Genomic DNA, 24528 nt, shown 5'->3' with positions numbered 1-24528 from the left:
TTTGTTTTGAGTTGAGTCTTGGTTCACCTATCTACTAGGCTTTGAATTTCATGGGTAAATGTTTTGTTTTAAGTGCATACAAGCATGATTCTGCCTTTAATTGTTAATTGCATGCTATTGATGTTGCTTAAATGAACATGTTTTTCACAAATCTTCCTTCAAGTGGTATCAAGAGCCTAAGTCTAGTAGTTGGTGAATCCTTTTGGGTTTTGTAGTTCATAGTTTGTGATTTGAATGTTGTAATTGTTACAAGCTTTATTCTTGCTTCTTTGAATGTAAATTTTGTTAGAAAATTTGCCATCTCAAATGTTGTAGATGTAGTTCATATGAGCATGAATTTTGGAGCTAAAATTTGGTGCCATGTTTTTGGGGAAATTCGGCCAAATCCAAAGGGTGGATTTTTGGGTTCTTGTTTGACTTGTTAAAAGTGTTTTAAAGTGACTTTTGGAACCCCTATGTACCCTAGTATGGTTGTATGTTATTTCCCTTAAGTTTGAGTGGTTTTGGTATGTTTTTGGGTGAAGAATGTTCATGGAGCTCTTATGGGTTTTCATGGATGTTCTTCATTGTTCTTGATATGTTCTTGCCAAGAACAAAAGGTTTGGTGTTTTGATTCAAAGTTTTGATTTATTTCATAAAGTTTTTGTTTTGAAATATTTCTAATGTTTAAATATATTAGATATTTGTTTTGAAAAATTAAAGAAATTTTAGTGGGTAGGTATGTAATGATTTATTCCATTACACACACCCCACTTACAAAAAACTTAAATTTTTTTTTTTATTACTTTGCTTCAAAATCAGCCACCCTACTCAATTAGGGTCCTTGTGGGGCTTTTGTGCAATTATATAAAGTTTTGATACTTTTGTGTATTTGCATTTTGACCCAAAAGTTTACGTTTTTACGTAAAGGTCCAAAATCACTAAAAGGACAAATTGTTTTGCTCCTTTAATGAAGTTTTAGTTTTTGTGGAAATTTTTGGGTTCTAGTTGTAATTACATGAAGTAGTGGACTTTTGTGTTTTTACAAAGTGACCCCAAAAGTTTAAGTTTTTGCAAAATAGCCCAAAAGTTGAGGTTAATTGCACTATGGCCCAAACAAGTTGAGGTCATAGCATTTTGGCCCAAATTAGGTAGAGAACAAAATTGTTTTGTCTCTTTAAATGAGAATTGGATTTTCATTTCATTTAGCTCCATTTAAATCAATTCTATGGATACAAAAACCAAATGAAAATGTTGCATTCAAGTTTAATTAGTTAAAGCGTTAATTAATTAAAGAAAGGGTGATTATGAACCTTAGCCTACGATAATTGAGCTATGTGAAAGGCCATTTCAAATTTGTTTGAACCATGGGAATGTGTAGATTAAATTTTGGTTGTAATTTGATATGATCAATTGTTGTAAAAGAGCATAAGCTCTTCTTTACTTTAAAGTAATTTGATTTGATCAATTGTTGTAAAAGAGCATAAGCTCTTATTTACTTTGAAGTACTCCTTTCTTGTTTTATTCGATATGCATGAAATTGGAGTAGTTGGGTCCAACGCCCAATAAGACAACACGCCTTAATGTGATTAAACGCGTAACTAAAATCAATCTCCATCCCTAGACCGAGATTCAACACTAGGCTCGTGTTGAATCGAATCAAAGGTTCATAGTCATCCTAAGGCCCTAAGGCAACTATATAGTCCATCAATGAATGCAAATCTTATGTTAGTAGTACCATATAGTCTTGCTTTAAAAACCGTTTTAAAAGCATAGTGGGAGTATTATATACTACTAAATCAATCATATGGACCAATAGTTGTAATAGGACCAAAATGTTTTAATTGGATTAAAATGTATGTTTATATGTGATGAGACCTAAAAACCCTCAACCAAATCAATATTAAGTTGATAAGCGAGAGATGCTTTGAATATCTCTTCGTAGGCCTTCCACCGTGGTGGGCTCCAATCGTTTGTGACTTGTACACCGGCTTCACCCTATCATGGGGGAGTACAAAGTGCATGCTTACAGTGAGGTTGTTTCCTGCAATTAGTAAGGTTTCTAATTTTGCGCACTGTCCCCATTTTTGTGAAATTTCACCATAAAACTTATTGTGACTCATACCTATGAAATCAAGATTTGGATAAACACCAAAGTCTTTTGATATATTGCCTGTGAATTGGTTCCCATCAAGACGAACTCTAACTAAGCTCTTGCATGTTTTCAAGCTTTTGGGGATTGGACCTGTCAAATGGTTATTTATCACTGAAAGGTTTTCGAGTTGTCCACTACAGCAAATATTTTGGGGCATTGAACCGCTGAGCTGATTCTCATACAATTGTAAGGACATAAGAGATTTCAAATTCCCTATCTCTTTAAGAATAGTGCCAGAAAGATTATTACTACCGAGATAGAGAGTGGAAAGGTTTGTGAGCTGACCTAGGGATGTTGGGATTGAACCATTGAGCTGATTCTCAGACAATCCTAGGTCCACAAGAGATTTCAAATTCCCTATCTCTTTAGGAATAGTGCCAGAAAGATTAATACTATGTAGATAGAGAATGGAAAGGTTTGTGAGCTGACCTAGGGATGTTGGGATTGAACCGTTGAGCTGACTCTCAGACAATCCTAGGTCCACAAGAGATTTCAAATTCCCTATCTCTTTAGGAATAGTGCCAGAAAGATTATTACTATGGAGATAGAGAGTGGAAAGGTTTGTGAGCTGACCTAGGGATGTTGGGATTGAACCGTTGAGCTGATTCTCAGACAATCCTAGGTCCACAAGAGATTTCAAATTCCCTATCTCTTTAGGAATAGTGCCAGAAAGATTATTACTACCGAGATAGAGAGTGGAAAGGTTTGTGAGCTAACCTAGGGATGTTGGGATTGAACCATTGAGCTGATTCTCAGACAATCCTAGGTCCACAAGAGATTTCAAATTCCCTATCTCTTTAGGAATAGTGCCAGAAAGATTATTACTATGTAGATAGAGAGTGGAAAGGTTTGTGAGCTGACCTAGGGATGTTGGGATTGAACCGTTGAGCTGACTCTCAGACAATCCTAGGTCCACAAGAGATTTCAAATTCCCTATCTCTTTAGGAATAATGCCAGAAAGATTATTACTATGTAGATAAAGAGTGGAAAGGTTTGTGAGCAGACCTAAGGATGTTGGGATTGAACCACTAAGCCAATTGTTAGAAAGATCAAGGGAGATGAGTTTGGAGAGGGAACTGATTTTAGCTGGAATGACATCAAAGAGATTATTGTAGCTAAGATTGAGGTATTGAAGATTGGGGAAAGACAAGAAGGAAAACTCATGTAGCGTACCTTGTATCCCAAAATTGGTAAGGTTTATCACACTGACACTTCCAACAACATTGCATGAAATACCAGTCCAGAAGCATGGGGCTGCTTTTGCATGAGCAGGTAGGTAAGCCCAAAAGGTGAGATTTTGCAGGCGGGTATGGTTTTGAAAGGTGGCTTTCCATTTGAGAAGCGCTTCTGCTTCCGTGGTAGAAGTAGCAGAAGCAAAAGCAGAGCAACTTGGTGGTGAAAGAAGTTGTACGAATAAGACAAGGCAATAAGCCAAAAGGCAGAGTTTATGAAACTCTAAAGATGTCATGGCCGCTAGCGTTTAATTTTGTGTACATATTAGACTCTACTCCTAGGGCTTATTTATAATGGCATCCATGAGCTATTGTAATTAATTCAATTCAACCCGTACCGAAAGAGGGGGTGGGAGAGAAGAAAGATACAGGACTTGCAAAATGTTTTGTCTGTACAAGATAAGTCAAAGTCTTTGTCCCAAATGCGTGTAATTGTATGGGGCCCACCCCTCTCCTTCTAACGGTTGTTTCCTATAATATACAATGTACTTAGTCCCAAATGTGTGTAATTGTCAATCTTTCTTCTCAAATATCCCTATCTCAGCCCTACCCTCTTGTTCACATCTCATTTATTTCTATTTTTTCTTCTTCTCATTAAAGGTATTCCGTTTGGTGTCATAAGTTCACTTATCAAATAAAAGAAAATTTGGGAAATGCTAGTGGACTTTATGTTATATCTCTTTGGAGCAATCATCTAAAGATTATTAAGAATCAGTTGTAACACGTAATGTGTAGTGATATTTATCTTTTTATTTCTCAATAAAAGGTATTGTGTTCAACTTTTACGAGCGTTAATAATTTTGAAAACTTAATTATGGCTAGGTTAGGGTTGCTTAAAATTTTTAAAAGCAACTTTCTTTAAAATGTTGGGTCCTTAATTTTGTTTGGTAAATAAAAAAAGTTTTTTTTTTTATTTTTTCCCTCATATCATAGGTCTAAAACAGCTAAAAACAAAAGCAAATCTACACATGCTTCTCAAAAAAGCTTTTTTTTTTTCCAAGGGACGCAGGTAATTAATGAAACTTTCATATTGACAATCCTATCCCATCATTTTTTTCTTCTAAAAGCACTTTTAGCACTATAATTTACCATTACACTTACCTACTCTTTTCACAATTATTTATTCTCACAACACAGTATAAGCAGTTTTGAAAAAAAAATAATAATACAACAATAGTTTTGGCTAAAAATTTAGGTTTTGACTCAAAAATAATTTTTATCCTCCAATAGTTTTGGCTAAAAATTTTAGGTCGAGATTATTAAAGAATGATTTTAGCTTAATTTTTTGTCGGTTAATTTTTTTAAAAGTAAAATTTATGTAAATTATCTTGATTAAGTTTTGTGAATATTTTAACTTTAAAATATTTAAATTCCTATAAACCTGCCCCTTGAAACATGGAAGTCATGGAACAATAATTACATTTTTATAAAGATAAGGATTAAAACTTTGAAACTTCAAATAGTTCTATTGTCACATCCCGATCCGGGCTCCACCACATCCTGAGCTTGACTCCGCCGTAACACGATATTGTCGGCTTTGGGCCCTAACCATGCCCTCACGGTTTTGTTTCTGGGAACTCACGCGAACATTTCCTAGTGGGTCACCCATCCTGGGAATGCTCTCGCTTGCTTAACTTCGGAGGTCCAATGGAACCCGAAGCTAGTGAACTCCCAAAAGGCCTCGTGCTGTATGAAGGTGGGCATGTGTCTATGGGGCATAATGGATCCGCTCCCCTGGGTGATGTGGGATCTAACAATCCACCCCTTAGGGGCCTGACGTCCTCGTCGGCACACTTTTAGCCAGAGATTGGCTTTGATACCAAATTGTCACATCCCAGGCTCGACTCCACAACATTATCCTCTTTGGGCCCCAACCACGCCCTCACGGTTTAGTTTCTGAGAACTCACGCGAGAACTTCCCAGTGGGTCACCCATCATGGGCATGCTTTCGCCCGAATTCGCTTAACTTCGAAGTTCCGATGGCCTTGTGTTATATTTAGCCGTTCGATTTAATTTAATTATAAATTTGATTATCAAAAATTTAAATATGGACTTTTCGATCAACCAATTACCCATCGTTTATAATCGTTGGATCACTAAAAGACCAGTTATGCTAGTGGGTAGTCGTTTGGGACCAAGAGTTGATGACTTGTCGCATGAGATGCTTCTGATGCGTTGCTTAGCTACAGCTGGGCACTTTGTAGGCGCTTTCACGCGTTGGAGCTCGGGCCACCACTATCCTTGGCTCATTTTGTTTTGGGTGGGGAGGTGAGAATTTGGCCCAAAGCAAGTTTTAACATTTTGAAACTCAAAATTTGAGTTTTAAACCAATCATTGTACATGGTCCTTGGAGTTCCACAAATGCAATTTGGCAACTTGGATGACTTTGGAGTCTTTTATATAAATGCAATTTGGCATTTTGGCCAAAGTCCAAGTCGATTTTAGAGTAGCAAGTGGCCTTCTACCACATTGGTGGAGAGGAATGTTGCCCTTGCACCACAGTGTGGGTTCGAATCCCGTCGACTCCCTAATCAAACAAATCTATCGTTTGAGAGGAAAAAAAACAAAAAAAAAAAAGTCGACGTTAGAGTCTTCCATCAATGCAGTTTGGCAATTTGGCAATCTGGCCAAAGTCCAAGTCAAGGGCGAGAAATGCAAGTTGGCAATTTTTTTCAATTTTTTTTCTTCAAAGAATAAGAGCTTGATGATCTTAATTGATACATCCAGTTTTATTTTTAGTATTCTCTTTTATTTCATATGACTGTGACAAAATATTTTGTTTTCCACAAGAAAATGATATCTTCATGACTCAGTGTCTCTCAGACCACAAAAAAGTTTTTCCAATTAATAATTTTTCCTCTGGAGTCTTCCATAAATTTACTCATTCCAAGTCAAAAGTCTTTAATTGTCGCCAGCTAGTACAGTGCACCATTTTGTTTTATGGAGCCCACCCCACTCCTTCTGGATTTGAATCGCATTCGGATCCAAATTGTGGAAATTGTAGTGATCTTCACATCTTAGCTATTCATCATGTATCGTGCGGTCAGAAATCATTTAACATTTTTTATTTAAAATTAAACACAAATAGTACCTAACGAAAATTGACGACACGCTGTACGATGAACGATTGGGATGTGGGGATCTCTAAGATCCCCCACAAAGTGAACCAGGAGAGGATCATCTTCCACTCATTCTAACGGTTGTCCCAAATGTGTGTAATTGTCAATCCTTCTTCTTAAAGATCACTATCTCAACCCCTCTTCTTCATTTCTCATTTATTTTTATGTTCAAATTTATCAAATAATCTAAAGAATCAGTTGTAAGTTGTAATGCTGGTGAACTATACGTTTTATCTCTTTGGGGCAATCATCTAAAGATTATTAAGAATTAGTTGTAAGTTGTAACATATACTGTGTAGTGATGTTTATGTCTTTATTTATAAAAAAAGGTATTATGTTCAACTTCTATGAGCATTAATATTTTTGAAAACTTAATTATGGCCAGTTTGGGGTTGCTTAATTTAAAAAAAAAAAAAAAAAAAAAACAATTTCTTGAAAAAGTTGAGTCCTTAATTGTGTTTGGTAAATAAAAAAATGTTTGTTCTTGGAATAAAAACTTACTAGATATATCATTATATCAAAACAAGACAATAACACTTGACCCAGTCAACTTCAGCTCTCCGCCATATCTGCGGGCGATTAATGGATTTTTCCGTACCAGTTTTATGCCACTTCTGGTACTCCTGCAACAAACCCTCTGTTCTGACCACCAGCTCCTGCGGCACCCGAGCCCCATTCCAGACAGCGTCGTTCCTATTCTTCCATAGCATCCATATGATCATCAGACAGCGTCGGTTCTTTAATTATCATCACATCAAATGCCTAGAAAAGTTTTGCCCAACTCAATCTGCACGAGTCAACAAATTTGAAGAATCTGTATAATTATATGAACATAATCAGTTTCCAGAAAATTAAAATTACATAATTAACCAAAACCATACTTAGGAATCTAAGCAAAGAATCAGAAGAAATATGAGAAAAAAGGAATGGGGAACTTACAAGATCTTTGAAAATGATAAAAGCGATGATGAAGACAACGAAAGAGGGTTACGATCTCGGCGAATCGAACGAACCGAAGGACCGACTTGACACCCTGACTCAATGCGGATGCATTTGAAACTCGCTTCGCCACGGCTGCGCGGTTGGGTTGGCCTATGGAGTCGGGATTTAATATCATCCGCATTAGATCGGCGATCATCCGATGGGCGATGGTGGTCAGGTGGTGGTGTGATTGGCGTCACGGATGGGTGGAGCCGCGGAGAGCTGGAGGCGGAGGTGGAGGCAGGCAGGTCTGTGTGGACCGTTGGATCTGGGTGTGGGTGGACCGTGCAGCCTTAGCCTGTAGTGTGGTCGCGAAGAACTTATGAAGACGAAGAGAAAGGCTTGGAACTTGGAAGACACGGAGAGACCGAAGCGTCGATGGTGAAGATTCGAAGACGCAGGACGGCGGGCAGCCAAGGCCGGGCCTGATACATGCAAAATAACTTACTTATAAAATAAAAAATATTATTTGATTCAAAATAAATTTATCTATATTTTATATAATAATATAGGTAAATTATTGCACATATATATTAGTTGTAAAATGTGCCCAATATATATAATAATGCATGAAAATAATTCACCTACAATTAAAGGAAACTTGATTAAAAAATAATATATCTACTACATTTTGTTTATGCATTTCAATTTCTTTTTTAATATTATAAACATAATGTACCTACAATATAGTTTACCTATTCTTTAATCTTATAAGAAAATAATGTATCTACTGTTTTATTTTTATTTTTTTTTTGTCAAATATCTATTATTTTATTTTAATGGAGATAATTTGTCTTGGTTTAATTTTTACGAAATAATTTAGGCACTATTTAACTTTACCAAAATAATGGAACTACTATTATTTGATTCAAAATTAATTTACTTATATTTGACATATAAATATAGATAAATTATTTTTAACAAGCATATATGATAACAAATAAAAAATGTGTAATGTATGTAATAATCTAGGTAAAATAATTCACTACAACATAAAAGAATATTAATTGGTTCTTTGTTGTTTTTATCAAAAAATATTATTATTTGATGCAAAATAACTGATTGTACAAAGGATTTTTTTTTCCATATGAAAAATTTGCCCATAATTGACACACCCCAACCGAGATCAGGGCATGCTGGCCGTCACCCGGAGGTGACGTAGCCATGTGCACGTGCGGAAGCTAGAGAAAGTAATGTAAAAGTACGAATAAATTAAAACCTAGCATACAAAGTATTAAAACAAGTACTAGCGTAAGTGAGACACTAAGTTCAGAGCAAGACTACAGCAGTCCAAGGATAATAATACGACAATAATACACCCGAAGGTGACCCTACATTGGTGAGTATCTGTCAGAAATGCCGGGACGCCCTCTGGGAAGACCACCGCAACCGCTAAGCAACTAGAACCTGGAGGGGCGCAAAACAAAAGCGTGAGTGGGCAAAAACAAAGCTCTTTGAAAACTCTTTAACAAAACACATTCTAACCCCTCGCCGTAAAACCTGTATACATCCCAGAAAGTGAACGTATATACATATGTATAGATATGCCAATCATGCTCCAAGATATGCCATTCATGCTCGAGAATATGTCACATCGGAATCTCATAATAAATGTAGATGCTCAAGCATAACTCTTATCAATAACATCTAATCTAGCAGCCGGGAGTCACCTAACGTGACCTGTACGGCGGCATATAGAGCTCCAATCTCAACTCACTAACCGAATCTGCACACGAGTCGGAACCACTTAATGTGGTCTGCACGACAGGCTTGGTGTAATATATATACGCTCTAGTGCTACGATCACGTGAAGCTGTGCGATAAATCGCGGGTCACCTACGAGTCGGAACCACCTAATGTGGTATGTACGACAGGCTGTGCACCTAACCTGGATCCAAGCTGAGCGTGTGGTGCGGGAGGTGAACATACACGTGAAGGCTATGCCCTGGCCACGGGCGGGAGCACTAACACCGGGGTGCAGATAATGAGCTCTCTAAGCATCTCAAACTACAATTGCATAACAACATGAAACCACTTACCTGGCACTTACCTGTGCGTCCACAGCACCAAATACAAATATATAATGTATGCCGCTACTAATGCATGTGTTGATGCATAAGCGATAATAATAAAGTGCATGGCATAAATCAATTAACTCTTTTTATTCTATTTCTGGGAATTTAAAAGTATATAGGTATATACGGAAAACAAAAGCCCACTCACTGATAAGTGGAAGGGTCGTAGCCCCCCTGCCTCGAGTGAATACGCTCGTCCTCGGAGTACGTATCACCTATACGCGAAAAAGCTACGAAAACGTTAATTTAAACGCACATAACCAACTTTTCGTAATAATTTCTCATACATTGCTCAAAATGGACAAATGAATATACCAACGTGATCTACACAACCTCAGGATCACACCCATATTTTTAAAATAATTTTTGGACCACGCACGCGCCCCCACGCGCCTGAATTGGCACGGACCTACGCGCCCCCACGCGCGGTCACGTGTCACGCACACTGACGGCGTCAACTGACGCCGTCAGGAATATTCCGTTTGGCTGACGGAATATTCCCTAACTGACGCCGTCACTGCCGTTAGGAATATTCCGTTAAGTCAAACGGAATATTCCCCTTCCTTCTCCGGCGAGCCACCGCCGCCGGCGCCGTCGTCGGAAAACTGCAAAAACTTCAAACTTTGTTTTCTCGCTCGTTTTTCAACCATTTTTCACGTTCTTTATACCAAAATGAAGCTTAGGACTAGTAGAATCACGTTAGACTACTTTTAAGGCCTAAAAATCAAGGAATTATACCTGTCCACACAATCTAGAATCGGCCAACTTTGAACCTTGCTTTCCCGACGTCCAAATTCACCCAACGAAGCATTCCCAAGCTCCTTGAGACCTCACTAACACATCTACAAGCTTAAAAAGTCCAAAAACATGCTAGATTAAGTTTGCATGAACAGTGCACAAATCGGAGTTTGTCGAATCGACGTGAAAACGTAAGATTTCTCACTTGAAAATGGCACCACTGGACTCCCCTCAGCTTCACGAGTTCAATGGTGTAATTTGTTTCTTGATTTGTGAAGGTTTGAGTGTCTTTGTGTGTATGTCCGTGTGTAGAAGAAAGAAGAAGAAAGAAGAAGGAATGGAGCTCGGGGAGAGAGAGAGAGAGAATGAGACAGAAAAGAGACAGAGAGGAGGGAATTAAGGAAAAGCAAAAGGGAGAAATAATGACAGGGAGTGTGTGTGGTCCAACAAATATCCACACCACTCGAAATCACACTAAACGAAATTTTAACGAACAAGGGGTAAAACTGTCATTTCATGCTTGCGTTTATATATCCTCGGGACGGGATGTCACAATAATTATTTATAAACATGGCTAAATTAATATATATATATATATATGTTCCTAATATTTATCATACAAGAAAGGTAAAATTTCCATATGGGGTTAATTGCTAATCATAATTAGGGTGAGTAATAATATTTATTGACATAATCAGGGTTTTGTGACATAAGTTATAAATATGTGATAATAATTGGTTACATATTTGTCTACATGGTACTCTATTTGAAATTTGACTTTTATTTGGATGTTTAATACTTGGTGGGCTCTTCATTGAAAAATAGGAGTTTCAAGGGTCTTTTTCTAAAGAACCCTATAATTTACCCTATATAATATAATATCTTGAAAAAGTTATACTCTAGCAACTTTACCTTGCAGCAGTCCCCAGTTGTGTGATGCCCAACATCCTCCTCGAGGGATTTCTTGTAGAGAGAGTGATAAGCCTGCCTTGCCACAAGGAGTTCATGTGAAGACCTATCGCAGGCTCTTTCGGCCAGAACTCGATTCCTTTTGGTCTACTTCTCGGTTGCTTTTGTCTATGACTTTACATTTGTCCGTATACATAAATAGAAATAGTAATATAAGTATGGCCATTGCATTCTTAGCCAGTCATTGTCCCTGTGCATGAAAACCAATTCTTTGTTTTATTAACTTCTATTTCTTCCTCACAAGTGTAAACACAATTTTAACTGAAAAAACATTAAGTGTTCTACATAAAGTGACTAGAGCCCAAGCAAACCAGTGCATAAAAATAAATTACAATACAGAAACATCTACGAAGAATCTTTCTTCTGAAAGGAAGACTCGAAATTTATTTATCGGAAACAAGCACTCCCTGCTTCTCAGGCCGTCAAAGGATCTAAAGCAAGCAATTCACCACAAGTTATCATACGTATTGTCTTCGACAAATGCAACTTCTGAGTTGAGATGAGTTGGGTAATTTGTCTCATTGTAGGGCGAGAATGCGGACTAGGATTCAAACATGAAAACGCAATCTTCATAAGAAAGAGTACTTCCCCTGCTTCTTGATGCGTTGGAGGCAAAATGCGTTGGTCCAGAACATCCACAACTGACATTTGATGGGATGGTAATGTTGATGCTAATGACGACGTGGACGAAGAAGACACTGATAAGAATGATCAGAAAAAATCACCAGGATGCCTTCCCATGATTGTTTCCATAGCAACCACTCCAAAACTATAAACATCGCATTTTTCGTTCACTTCCATGGTATATGCAAGTTCTGCTTATAATAAGACCATAGCAATATTGGGACTATTAGTTTGTCTATATTATAATAACTAAACTGAAGATAAAGAGCGAAAATTTTGAACAAACTAACCCGACTCAATTTGCTCACAAAATTTTAATTAATGGGGAAAGACTTAACAAGCTCGATTAAAATAGTTGGTCTCGAGTAATCCCAAAAAACCCGTAATCATAAATCACCCATTAAAGAGGGTTAGTTTTGTAATTTTCGAAATCCTATCTAAGAGATGCAGTCTGCAATCCCTCTCTTGCTCCGCCGACTTTGCCCTCTTCTCTCACTCTGCTTTCTCACAATCTTACTCTGCCACTCCGCCCCCTCCATTCTCACGATCTCTCACTTCGGCATTCAGCCCTCCGTCCTCGAACGATTTCTCAGTCTCTCTCTTTCTCTCTCTCTCTCTCTCTCTCAATTTAGAACAATATGAAGCAGCTCGCGCTCTCTCCGCGTTGAATCAATGACAGTCATCTAGAGGTGATTTTACTTTGTTTTTCTTATTGGGTTACTGGACTATTAGCTTAATTTTGGTAATGAAGGTTTCGTTTTGGCTTAATTTCGATTTTCAACTATAGTTGAATATTGGGTTTTTGGGATTTTTTATTAGTGTGGGGATTTTTCTTCAAAATTTGAGAATTTTTATTAGTGTGGTGGTTTTAGGGATTTCTTATTAGTGCGGACTATTAGCTTGCTAAAAGTTGCTCGTTGATGCATCATAATAAAATTTTCATGTTGCCTTTCAACTTCATGTAGAAGTACCTTGTCATCATTCAAATCCAATGAATCAGACCTTGGGTCAAACTAAACTTTTGAGGTAAAATTAATGCTTATTGTTGATGTTTTTGTACTTTTTGTATGCATCTATATTTTATGTTGGTATATGATCGGAGGAATACAAGACATGGGCTCTCTTCGATATGTTTATTCTTGATATTCGATAAACGTTACAAAAGGGGCTCAATTTTAAGTACAAAATATGAATAGCGTAAATATCTTGATGAAGAAAGACTTGAGAGAAACCATAAATATCGTAGTTGTGATGTATTAACAATTCTTGTTTCTACTGTCACCTCAGAATCAGTATTTAGTATTGGTGCTTGTTAATTTTCAAAGATTTTCTTGTATATTCATTGTAAAGAGTACAAGAGAGTGAGAACACTCTTATAAGGAACTACAAAGAGAAGCCATACGGGAGAAAACAAAACACGATCCCTTGGTTCCTGCCCTAGACCCGTGAGAAGCAAAATAAAATAAGGACATGAGACAAGACAAGGTATTGTAAGACAAGAGTAGGGTTAAGACCATCACTTTAGCCCATAACTTTAGCTAAAGTGAGGATGACAACCCATCCTTGAAACCCTTACACCATACTTTGGGAAGTAATACCAACCCCATGAATTAGGAGTTGACAACATGTCACTAAGACATCAACCTCAGTCACCGAAACCCTAAAATACACTAAACAAGCAACTGCCAATACTCCCCCTCAAGCTGGATCCAGAAGATTGATGGATCCGAGCTTGGAAAGAAGACGCTGAAACTGATGAGAGGGTAAGGCCTTTGTGAGAATGTCAGCCAGTTGTTCGGTGCTTCTGGTGTAATGTGTCTGGATTACTTGTGATTGCACCTGCTCACGAATGTAATGACAGTCAACTTCAATTTGCTTCATTCGTTCGTGGAACACTGGATTGGAGGCTATGTGCATGGCAGCTTGGTTGTCACAGAATAGAGACATAGGAAGAGTTGCAGGAAACCCTAAATCACTTAGAAGACCCTTGAGCCAGACTAATTCACATGCTGTTGAAGCCATTGCACGATACTCAGCTTCGGCACTGGATCTGGCGATGACAGTTTGTTTTTTACTATTCTAGGTGACCAAATTTCCACCAATGAAGGTGCAGTAACCACTCGTGGATTTACGATCAATGGCATTACCTGCCCAATCTGCATCACAGTACCTCATGATGTGAGTGTGATCATTTTTTGTCATGAGAATACCACAGCCAACAGACCCTTTCAAATAACGTAGGATTCTCTTTACAAGATTCAAATGATCGATGGAAGGAGAGTGCATGAATTGACTGACAATGCTCACTGCATATGAAATATCGGGTCTGGTGATTGTTAGGTAGATTAGCTTACCAACAAGCCTCTGATATGAACTGATGTCCGAGAGTGGAGTTCCCCCCATGTTGAGTTTGAGTTTGCTATCGAGAGGAGTAGTGGCAGGCTTGGACTCACTCATGTTAGCATCCTTGAGGAGATCTATAACATATTTCCTTTGATTAAGAAATAATCCCTTGTGAGAAGAAGCCATTTCAATCCCAAGGAAATATTTTAACACCCCAAGATCTTTGATAGCAAACTTTTGTTGGAGTGACTGTTTGAGTTTGAAGATTTCGACTGCATTATCACCAGTGACTATTAAATCGTCCACATAAATCAACACCACTAATGTGCCACCAGTTCCAATACGAACAAATAATGAAGAATCAGCTCCACTTCTTTTGAAACCAGCACTGTGAAGGACTGAACTTAGTTTAGCATACCAAGCTCGAGGCGATTGCTTCAGTCCATAAATGGACTTATGTAACTTACACACCATATCTGGGACCTGACTTTGAGGGTGTCCAGGTGGCAATCGCATGTAAACTTCTTCTTCGAGATCACCGTGAAGAAACGCGTTCTTTACGTCCATTTGGTACATAGACCAACCTTTATTGACAGCAACTGACAGCAACACCCTTACTGAGTTCATTTTTGCAACTAGTACGAAGGTTTCTTTATAGTCCACCTCAAACGTTTGAGTGAATCCCCGAGCCACTAGCCTTGCTTTATGTCTCTCAATTGAACCATCTGCATTGAACTTGATCTTATAGATCCACTTGCACCCCACTGCCCTTTTTCCTTTTGGAAGTTTGGTGATGCTCCAGGTGTTGTGCTGGTCTAAAGCTTTGAGTTCATCTCGCATTGCTTCTTGCCACACTTCCTGGTTACTAGCCTCATGGAAACTTTGAGGCTCTCTGTGACTCGAGATGTTGTTGAGAAAGGCAGCATGCGAAGGAGTTACCATGTGATATGAAACATAACTTGACATTGGATGCTTTGGTTTGTATACATCAAAATCTTGAAACCTGGTGGGAGGCTGCCTATCTCGACGGGGATTGCGTCGAGGTTCTGGGAGAGATGGCTCATTCTCGTGTAACCTTTCAGCCACATCTTGAGAGCTTTCTTGGTTCTCATTGTCTTCATCTTGTATGAACCCATCAGACTGAGGGTTTTGGAGACTAGTCTCAGTGTTGTCGTGACTGAGCTCTTGGATATGTAGATTATCAGGTCCGATTCTTGGTAATGGGAACAGGTCCAGAATGCCATCCCCTTGGTCTATGATGCCACTTGTTCTATTAAAAAAACAGTTAGACTCATGGAATCTGACATCTTTTGACACAACCATTTTCATTAGTTGGGGGTTATAGCACTTATATCCCTTTTGAGTGGAGGAATAACCAAGAAAGACACATTTAGTAGACCTGAGATCCAATTTATCTCGGTATTGTGATTGAACATGCACAAAACAAATGCAACCAAACACTTTAAGGTGAGATATATCGATTTTTCTTCCTTTCAGAACCTCTAGGGGATACTTGAGTTCCAAGACTCGACTAGGTAACCTGTTGATGATGTATGATGCTGTCATAACACCTTGGGACCAAAACCTCTTTGGTACATGCATTTGTAACATCAGTGCCCTAGTTTTCTCAAGAAGATCACGGTTTTTACGTTCAGCTACCCCATTTTGTTGAGGGGTTCCAACGTAACTCGTTTGATGCATGATGCCATGTGCACTCAAATAATGTTTCATGATATGGGACATGTATTCAGTGCCATTATCAGATCGTAAGGTCTGTATTTGAGAAGAGAAATGGTTTTTTACAAGGTTATGGAAATCTTTAAAAACTTCTACAACTTCACTCTTAGATTTTAGTAGGTACAACCAGGTGACTCGAGAGAAGTCATCCACAAAAATCACAAAATACTTGTAACCATCAAAAGATTCACTAGTTGGTCCCCAAACATCGGAATGAACTAGTTCAAAACACTTACTGGTTCTAGAAAGAAAGGATTTAGAGGATAATCTAGTGTCTTTAGACAAGTGACAAGTTTCACATATTATATCATCCTTTCCTAACTTTGGGAATAAAGCTGACAAAATGGGAGAGGAAGGATGTGCTAAACGTTGATGCCACAAACGAGTATCACGAGTAGAGTCTAGCTTGGCTTGAAAACCCCTGGGATTACTCTTTGACAGGTAATAGAGACCATCTAAGTAGAACCCTTCACCAATCATTCCTTTTGGTGGCACAGTCCTGAAAAATCACATTGTGAGGAGAGAAAATGGCCAAACAATTCAATGTGTTTGTAATCCTTCCCACAGATAGAAGTTGGAATGGAAAGGATGGAGCATATAAAGCGACAGACTCTATTTCATTCGACATTAACTTGATTTTTTCTCTCCCTAACACCTTAACTTGATTTCCATCTGCTATTGAGACTCGAGAAGGTTTGGTCAATCTTTCAAATTTTTGAGAATCAGACACATGATTGGTCATGTGATCTGTGGCACCCGAATCTATAACCCAACAATCATGCAACATGTTTAATTTCAGTGCAGTTTTGAAGGCTTTTATAATACCTGACATGTCGTCTTGGGGAACAGAATTTGTGTCTGTCAAGAACCCTGTGAACTTGCCAAGCATTGCTGTCGATGTTCCTTCTTCCATGTTATGAGTACTATCTCTTTGAGCACCTCCTTTCTTGCCTTGAAGAAATGTTATGAACTCATTCATGAGTTCTGTCGGATTTGCTGTGAAGTTCTTAAATGAATCTGACTTGTTGGAGATGGAGGTAGATGCATGATTTGCTCGAAGTGGAGCACGATTCACCCTTTGTACACCTTTCATGAAGTCAGCCTTTAATTCTGGATGTAAAATCCAGCAAGTATCCTTAACATGGCCTGTGTTATTGCAGTGTTGACACTTGAGGTGAGGGTGATTTCCTTTGTACCTTCTTTCGTTGGTTACATATGCCCTCGATTCTGATACATTTGGCATTGTACTCATGTTCATGACTTTCCTTCTTACTTCCTCACGTTGAATAGTTGCACACACACAAAGGAGGGTAGTTCAGTGTTCATGAGCATGTGACATCGCAGATCTTCATATGTTGAGTCAAGACTGGACAAGAGTTGGAATATCTTGTCTTCTTCTGCCCTCTTTCGTAACAACACTGCATCAGTTGTATGAGGACTATAGGTTTCCAACTCGTTCCACATGGTCTTCATGCTTCCCAGGAGTTGCACGAACGGCTTACCATCTTGTTGCAGATCGGAGATATCCTTCTTTAGTTGGAAGACCCGTGCAGCATTATTTTGGCTGCCATACATTTCCTTGACTGCTTCCCAGAGTTGATAAGAGGATTCTGAGTAGCTGAAAATTTCAGCTAACCTTCGCTCCATGGAATTCAGGAGCCATGACATAACTAGCTGATCCTTGCTCAGCCAGGATTCATAGTTTGATGAGGAAGCCTCAGGGACTTTGATGCTTCCATTTATGAACCCTAACTTGGACCTGCCACCCAACGCCAACGATACAGCTCTTGACCATGGCAAGTAATTGAACTCGTTTAATACGACTGAGCTTAACCTTTGATTTGGATTGACATCCACTTCCTGTGCAATTACGGAGGAAATTTCCGGGGAGCTATCAGCCGTTGAGGCTGCCGGATTTTCTTGAGACATTTTTGAGAGTGAAAACTAAGGAAAGCAGTATAGCAGGAGCAGGTTAAAGTTCCTGCTCTGATACCATGTTGCTTTTCAAAGATTTTCTTGTATATTCATTGTAAAGATTACAAGAGAGTGAGAACACTCTTATAAGGAACTACAAAGAGAAGCCATACGGGAGAAAACAAAACACGATCCCTTGGTTCCTGCCCTAGACCCGTGAGAAGCAAAATAAAATAAGGACATGAGACAAGACAAGGTATGGTAAGACAAGAGTAGGGTTAAGACCATCACTTTAGCCCATAACTTTAGCTAAAGTGAGGATGACAACCCATCCTTGAAACCCTTACACCATACTTTGGGAAGTAATACCAACCCCATGAATTAAGGAGTTGACAACATGTCACTAAGACATCAACCTCAGTCATCGAAACCCTAAAATACACTAAACAAACAACTGCCAATAGTGCTAGAGTGCTCGATCAATATCGTAGTTGTTTATTGCCTGAAACCGTTCAAGCATTGTTATGTATTAGAGATTGGCTTTTTGGCAAAAGAGGTAAATCTTACATGGTATTTGTTTTCTTACTGCAGTTTCCATGTTTACTACATGTTGTTTTAATTAGATAGTTTTTAGTAATTCATTAACATCTCGATTGATATTACTTATTAAATTAGATGTTACTATAGTTCGCATGTTTATAATTGGTTTTTTTTTCCATTTTTTTATTATTATTATTTTTTACTTTTTTTTTATTTTATGTTTTAGCTTTAAGGAAAGAGGGTGCTAACTTATAAGAGCATACAATAAACCCAAGTATCGCTTATACGTTAGGTGAATGTTCTTTCAAAATCACAGCATGTAACATGGTATGTTTAATCCGTCCTAACGTTGAAAAGAAATAAATTTTGCCAAAAAATTAATCATAATCAACACTCAATTAATAAGGTTAAAAGGAAGAAAACATATTACCTGGTGCGACATACCCATATGTGCCTGCAACGGCAGTCCAAGTTGTTGAGCCTGGATTCAAAAACTTAGCAGTGCCAAAATCTGAAACAGAGGCCTCATATTTAGAATCCAACAAAATATTCTTAGTTGATATGTCCCAGTGCACAATTGGTGGCAAGCAATCGTGGTGCATGTATGCCAAGGCATGAGCTACACCGTCAACAATATTAACCCTTTTTCTCCACCCTACTTCTTTAGCTTCTTCATCTTTGCCCAAAATTGTAGCCAAGCTACCTCTTTCAACAAACTTGTACACCAAGAACGAGTGTCGATGGTGTGAACAGAAACCATAAAGCTTCACAATATTCTGGTGTCTTATCTCTGTTAGTGCCCTTATTTCATTCAAGAATGCCGTCTCCAAATTCTTCTCACCATCCCACAATTGATGTATTTTTTTCACAGCCACTATGTTGTCACTTGACAAATTTGCTTTGTAGACACTTCCTTGTGCTCCACTCGCGATGCGTTATGTGGAATCAAAATTTTCTGTCGCCCTTATGATTTCCTCATACATTGACTTTCCATCAAAATTTAAAACTGAAAACGATATTTCTTCATGCAAGTTTTTTTCTGCTTTTTCTGGACTTTTATTCTTTCTTTGCACTACGAATTTAATTGTAAAGAAAGCAGAAATAAGTAAAATTGCTGCTACAAGGGAGAATGTGATTCCAAATACCCATTTGTGTTCCTTTCTTGGGCCAATTGTGCAAGATTGCAAACCTTCAACGTTGCCGCACAGTCCTTTGTTCCCTTGTAAAGCTTCTGGCGGAGCTTGTCGAAAGGCTCTGTTGTTGGGAAGGGGACCTTCCAATTCATTGTAAGATACATCCACATATGGCAAGCCATGCATGCCTTCAAAACTTGATGGTATGAAACCCGAAAGATTGTTGTGAGAAAGATTGAGCATCTGTAGACTCTCCATATTGCTGATTTCAGCGGGTATGCTACCTTCAAGTGAGTTGTGACTTAAATCAAGGTCGTTCAATTGAACTAACTTTTCCAACTTCAATGGAATTCCTTGGGAAAATTGATTGTTGCTCAAATTCAGATGGTACAGTATGAGAAAGTTGCCAAATGTGCTCGCAATTGACCCATTGAATTTGTTTGATGACAAGTCAAGATATTCAAGATCAACGAGTGATCCAAATTCCGAAGGTATATAGCCTGAAAGTTGATTTTCATTCAGCATCAACTTCTGCAAAGAAGTCATTCTCCCGAACTCCTTCGGAATGGCCCCAACTAAGTGATTTGAAGAGAGGTCGAGTTTATGGATTTTGTCAGCATTGACAATCTCCGGAGGTATGCTGCCAGTGAGGTTGTTTCCCATAATTAGTAAGGTTTCTAATTTTGCGCACTGTCCCCATTTTTGTGAAATTTCACCATAAAACTTATTATGACTCATATCTATGAAATCAAGATTTGGATAAACACCAAAGTCTTTTGATATATTCCCTGTGAATTGGTTCCCTTCAAGATGAACTCTAACTAAGCTCTTGCATGTTTTCAAGCTTTTGGGGATTGGACCTGTCAAACGGTTATTTATCACTGAAAGGTTTTGGAGTTGTCCACTACAACAAATATTTTGGGGCATTGAACCGCTGAGTTGATTCTCATACAATTGTAAGGCCATAAGAGATTTCAAATTCCCTATCTCTTTAGGAATAGTGCCAGAAAGATTATTACTACTGAGATAGAGAGTGGAAAGGTTTGTGAGCTAACCTAGAGATGTTGGGATTGAACTGATGAGCTGGTTATAAGACAATTCTAGGCCCACAAGAGATTTCAAATTCCCTATCTCTTTAGGAATAATGCCAGAAAGATTATTACGGAAGAGATAGAGAGTGGAAAGGTTTGTGAGTTGACCTAGGGATGTTGAGATTGAACCACTGAGCTGATTCTCAGACAATTCTAGGTCCACAAGAGATTTCAAATTCCCTATCTCTTTAGGAATAGTGCCAGAAAGATTATTACTATAGAGATAGAGAGTGGAAAGGTTTGTGAGCTGACCTAGGGATGTTGGGATTGAACCACTGAGCTGATTCTCATACAAACTGAGATTCACAAGAGATTTCAAATTCCCTATCTCTTTAGGAATAGTGCCAAAAAGATAATTACTACCAAGATAGAGAGTGGAAAGGTTTGTGAGCTGACCTAGAGATGTTGGGATTGAACCGATGAGCTGGTTATAAGACAATTCTAGGTTCACAAGAGATTTCAAATTCCCTATCTCTTTAGGAATAGTGCCAGAAAGATTATTACGGAAGAGATAGAGAGTGGAAAGGCTTTTGAGCTGACCTAGGGATGTTGGGATTGAACCACTGAGCAGATTCTCAGACAATTCTAGGTCCACAAGAGATTTCAAATTTTCTATCTCTTTAGGAATAGTGCCAGAAAGATTATTACTATCGAGATAGAGAGTGGAAAGGTTTGTGAGCTGACCTAGAGATGTTGGGATTGAACCGATGAGCTGGTTATAAGACAATTCTAGGTCCACAAGAGATTTCAAATTCCCTATCTCTTTAGGAATAGTGCCAGAAAGATTATTACTACCGAGATAGAGAGTGGAAAGGTTTGTGAGCTGACCTAGAGATGTTGGGATTGAACCGATGAGCTGGTTATAAGACAATTCTAGGTCCACAAGAGATTTCAAATTCCCTATCTCTTTAGGAATAGTGCCAGAAAGATTATTACTATGGAGATAGAGAGTGGAAAGGTTTGTGAGCTGACCTAGGGATGTTGGGATTGAACCACTGAGCTGATTCTCAGACAATTCTAGGTCCACAAGAGATTTCAAATTCCCTATCTCTTTAGGAATAGTGCCAAAAAGATAATTACTACCAAGATAGAGAGTGGAAAGGTTTGAGAGCTGACCTAGAGATGTTGGGATTGAACCGATGAGCTGGTTATAAGACAATTCTAGGTTCACAAGAGATTTCAAATTCCCTATCTCTTTAGGAATAGTGCCAGAAAGATTATTACGGAAGAGATAGAGAGTGGAAAGGCTTTTGAGCTGACCTAGGGATGTTGGGATTGAACCACTGAGCAGATTCTCAGACAATTCTAGGTCCACAAGAGATTTCAAATTTTCTATCTCTTTAGGAATAGTGCCAGAAAGATTATTACTATCGAGATAGAGAGTGGAAAGGTTTGTGAGCTGACCTAGAGATGTTGGGATTGAACCGATGAGCTGGTTATAAGACAATTCTAGGTCCACAAGAGATTTCAAATTCCCTATCTCTTTAGGAATAGTGCCAGAAAGATTATTACTACCGAGATAGAGAGTGGAAAGGTTTGTGAGCTGACCTAGAGATGTTGGGATTGAACCGATGAGCTGGTTATAAGACAATTCTAGGTCCACAAGAGATTTCAAATTCCCTATCTCTTTAGGAATAGTGCCAGAAAGATTATTACTATGGAGATAGAGAGTGGAAAGGTTTGTGAGCTGACCTAGGGATGTTGGGATTGAACCACTGAGCTGATTCTCAGACAATTCTAGGTCCACAAGAGATTTCAAATTCCCTATCTCTTTAGGAATAGTGCCAGAAAGATTATTACTACCGAGATAGAGAGTGGAAAGGTTTGTGAGCTGACCTAGGGATGCTGGGATTAAACCATTGAGCTGATTCTCATACAATTCTAGGTCTACAAGAGATTTCAAATTCCCTATCTCTTTAGGAATAGTGCCAGAAAGATTATTACGGAAGAGATAGAGAGTGGAAAGGTTTGTGAGCTAACCTAGGGATGTTGGGATTGAACCACTGAGCCAATTGTTAGAAAGATCAAGGGAGATGAGTTTGGAGAGGGAACTGATTTTAGCTGGAATGACATCAAAGAGATTATTGTAGCTAAGATTGAGGTATTGAAGATTGGGGAAAGACAAGAAGGAAAACTCATGTAGCGTACCTTGTATCCCAAAATTGGTAAGGTTTATCACACTGACACTTCCAACAACATTGCATGAAATACCAGTCCAGAAGCATGGGGCTGCTTTTGCATGAGCAGGTAGGTAAGCCCAAAAGGTGAGATTTTGCAGGCGGGTATGGTTTTGAAAGGTGGCTTTCCATTTGAGAAGCGCTTCTGCTTCCGTGGTAGAAGTAGCAGAAGCAAAAGCAGAGCAACTTGGTGGTGAAAGAAGTTGTACGAATAAGACAAGGCAATAAGCCAAAAGGCAGAGTTTATGAAACTCTAAAGATGTCATGGCCGCTAGCGTTTAATTTTGTGTACATATTAGACTCTACTCCTAGGGCTTATTTATAATGGCATCCATGAGCTATTGTAATTAATTCAATTCAACCCGTACCGAAAGAGGGGGTGGGAGAGAAGAAAGATACAGGACTTGCAAAATGTTTTGTACGTACAAGATAAGTCAAAGTCTTTGTCCCAAATGCGTGTAATTGTATGGGGCCCACCCCTCTCCTTCTAACGGTTGTTTCCTATAATATACAATGTACTTAGTCCCAAATGTGTGTAATTGTCAATTTTTCTTCTTCTCATTAAAGTTATTCCATTTGGTGTCATAAGTTCACTTATCAAATAAAAGAAAATTTGGGAAATGCTAGTGGACTTTATGTTTTATCTCTTTGGAGCAATCATCTAAAGATTATTAAGAATCAGTTGTAACATGTAATGTGTAGTGATATTTACCTTTTTATTTATCAATAAAAGGTATTGTGTTCAACTTTTACGAGCAATAATAATTTTGAAAACTTAATTATGGCTAGGTTAAGGTTGCTTAAAATTTTTAAAACCAACTTTCTTTAAAATGTTGAGTCCTTAATTTTGTTTGGTAAATAAAAAAAAGTTTTTTTATTATTTTTGTCCCCCAAATCATAGGTCTAAAACAGCTAAAAACAGAAGCAAATCTACACATGCTTCTCAAAAAAGCGTTTTTTTTCCAAGGGACGCAAGTAATTAATGAAACTTTCATATTGACAATCCTATCCCATCATTTTTTTCTTCTAAAAACACTTTTAGCACTATAATTTACCATTACACTTCCCTACTCTTTTCACAACTATTTATTCTCACAACATGGTATAAGCAGTTTTGAAAAAAAAAAATAATACAACAATAGTTTTGGCTAAAAATTTAGGTTTTAACTCAAAAATAATTTTTATCCTCCAATAGTTTTGGCTAAAAATTTTAGGTCGAGATTATTAAAGAATGATTTTAGCTTAATTTTTTGTCGGTTAATTTTTTTAAAAGTAAAATTTATGTAAATTATCTTGATTAAGTTTTGTGAACATTTTAACTTAAAAATATTTAAATTCCTATAAACCTGCCCCTTGAAACATGGAAGTCATGGAATAATAATTAGATTTTTATAAAGATAAGGATTAAAACTTTGAAACTTCAAATAGTTCTATTGTCACATCCCGATCCGGGCTCCACCACATCCTGGGCTCCACTCCACTGTAGCACGATATTGTCCGCTTTGGGCCCCAACCATGCCCTCATAGTTTTGTTTCTGGGAACTCACGCGAGAATTTCCGAGTGGGTCACCCATCCTTGGAATGCTCTCACTGAAGCTAGTGAACTCTCAAAAGGACTCGTGCTGTATGAAGGTGGGCATGTATATATAAGGCATAGAGGATCCGTTCCCCTGGGCGATGAGGGATCTAACAATCCACCCCTTAGGGGCCCGACGTCCTCG

At 38.2% G+C, this 24528-nt stretch overlaps 2 protein-coding genes and 1 long non-coding RNA gene across 4 annotated transcripts in view; all 3 read right to left on the bottom strand.

Moving 5' to 3' along the window:
* LOC103954845 (probable leucine-rich repeat receptor-like protein kinase At1g35710) overlaps positions 1 to 23276 on the bottom strand; it is a 31620-nt gene extending 8344 nt beyond the window's left edge. The window contains exons 1-2 of one of the 2 annotated variants that reach the window (XM_048590086.1): positions 22779 to 23276; positions 19800 to 20399 (exon numbers count right to left, since the gene is read on the bottom strand). In XM_048590086.1, the coding sequence (XP_048446043.1) occupies positions 19800 to 20399; positions 22779 to 23073 (895 nt within the window). In that variant the 5' untranslated portion in view covers positions 23074 to 23276. Of the gene's footprint in view, positions 1 to 19751; positions 20400 to 22778 lie in introns of both variants that reach the window. The other variant, XM_048590085.1, reaches the window with a different exon arrangement.
* Positions 2232 to 3938, bottom strand: LOC125479922 (probable leucine-rich repeat receptor-like protein kinase At1g35710). The gene is made up of 2 exons (XM_048590088.1): positions 3308 to 3938; positions 2232 to 3220 (listed from the first exon to the last, which is right to left on the bottom strand). The coding sequence occupies exons 1-2, from the start codon at positions 3600 to 3602 to the stop codon at positions 2847 to 2849; spliced, it is 669 nt and encodes a 222-aa protein (XP_048446045.1). The 5' UTR covers positions 3603 to 3938; the 3' UTR covers positions 2232 to 2846.
* Positions 8646 to 10405, bottom strand: LOC125479923. Its single transcript, XR_007260368.1, has 3 exons — positions 10280 to 10405; positions 9690 to 9756; positions 8646 to 8873 (listed from the first exon to the last, which is right to left on the bottom strand). It is a non-coding gene; the product is annotated as an uncharacterized LOC125479923 (long non-coding RNA).
* Positions 23277 to 24528: the final 1252 nt, after the last annotated feature.

Source organism: the organism of the source record quoted next, unplaced genomic scaffold, assembly GCF_019419815.1.
Source record: "Pyrus x bretschneideri cultivar Hongxiangsu unplaced genomic scaffold, Pyrus_bretschneideri_v1 Contig30, whole genome shotgun sequence".
Taxonomy (NCBI): Eukaryota; Viridiplantae; Streptophyta; class Magnoliopsida; order Rosales; family Rosaceae; genus Pyrus; species Pyrus x bretschneideri.
Note: the sequence above shows the minus strand (reverse complement) of the source record. Positions and strands in the feature narration are given on the sequence as shown.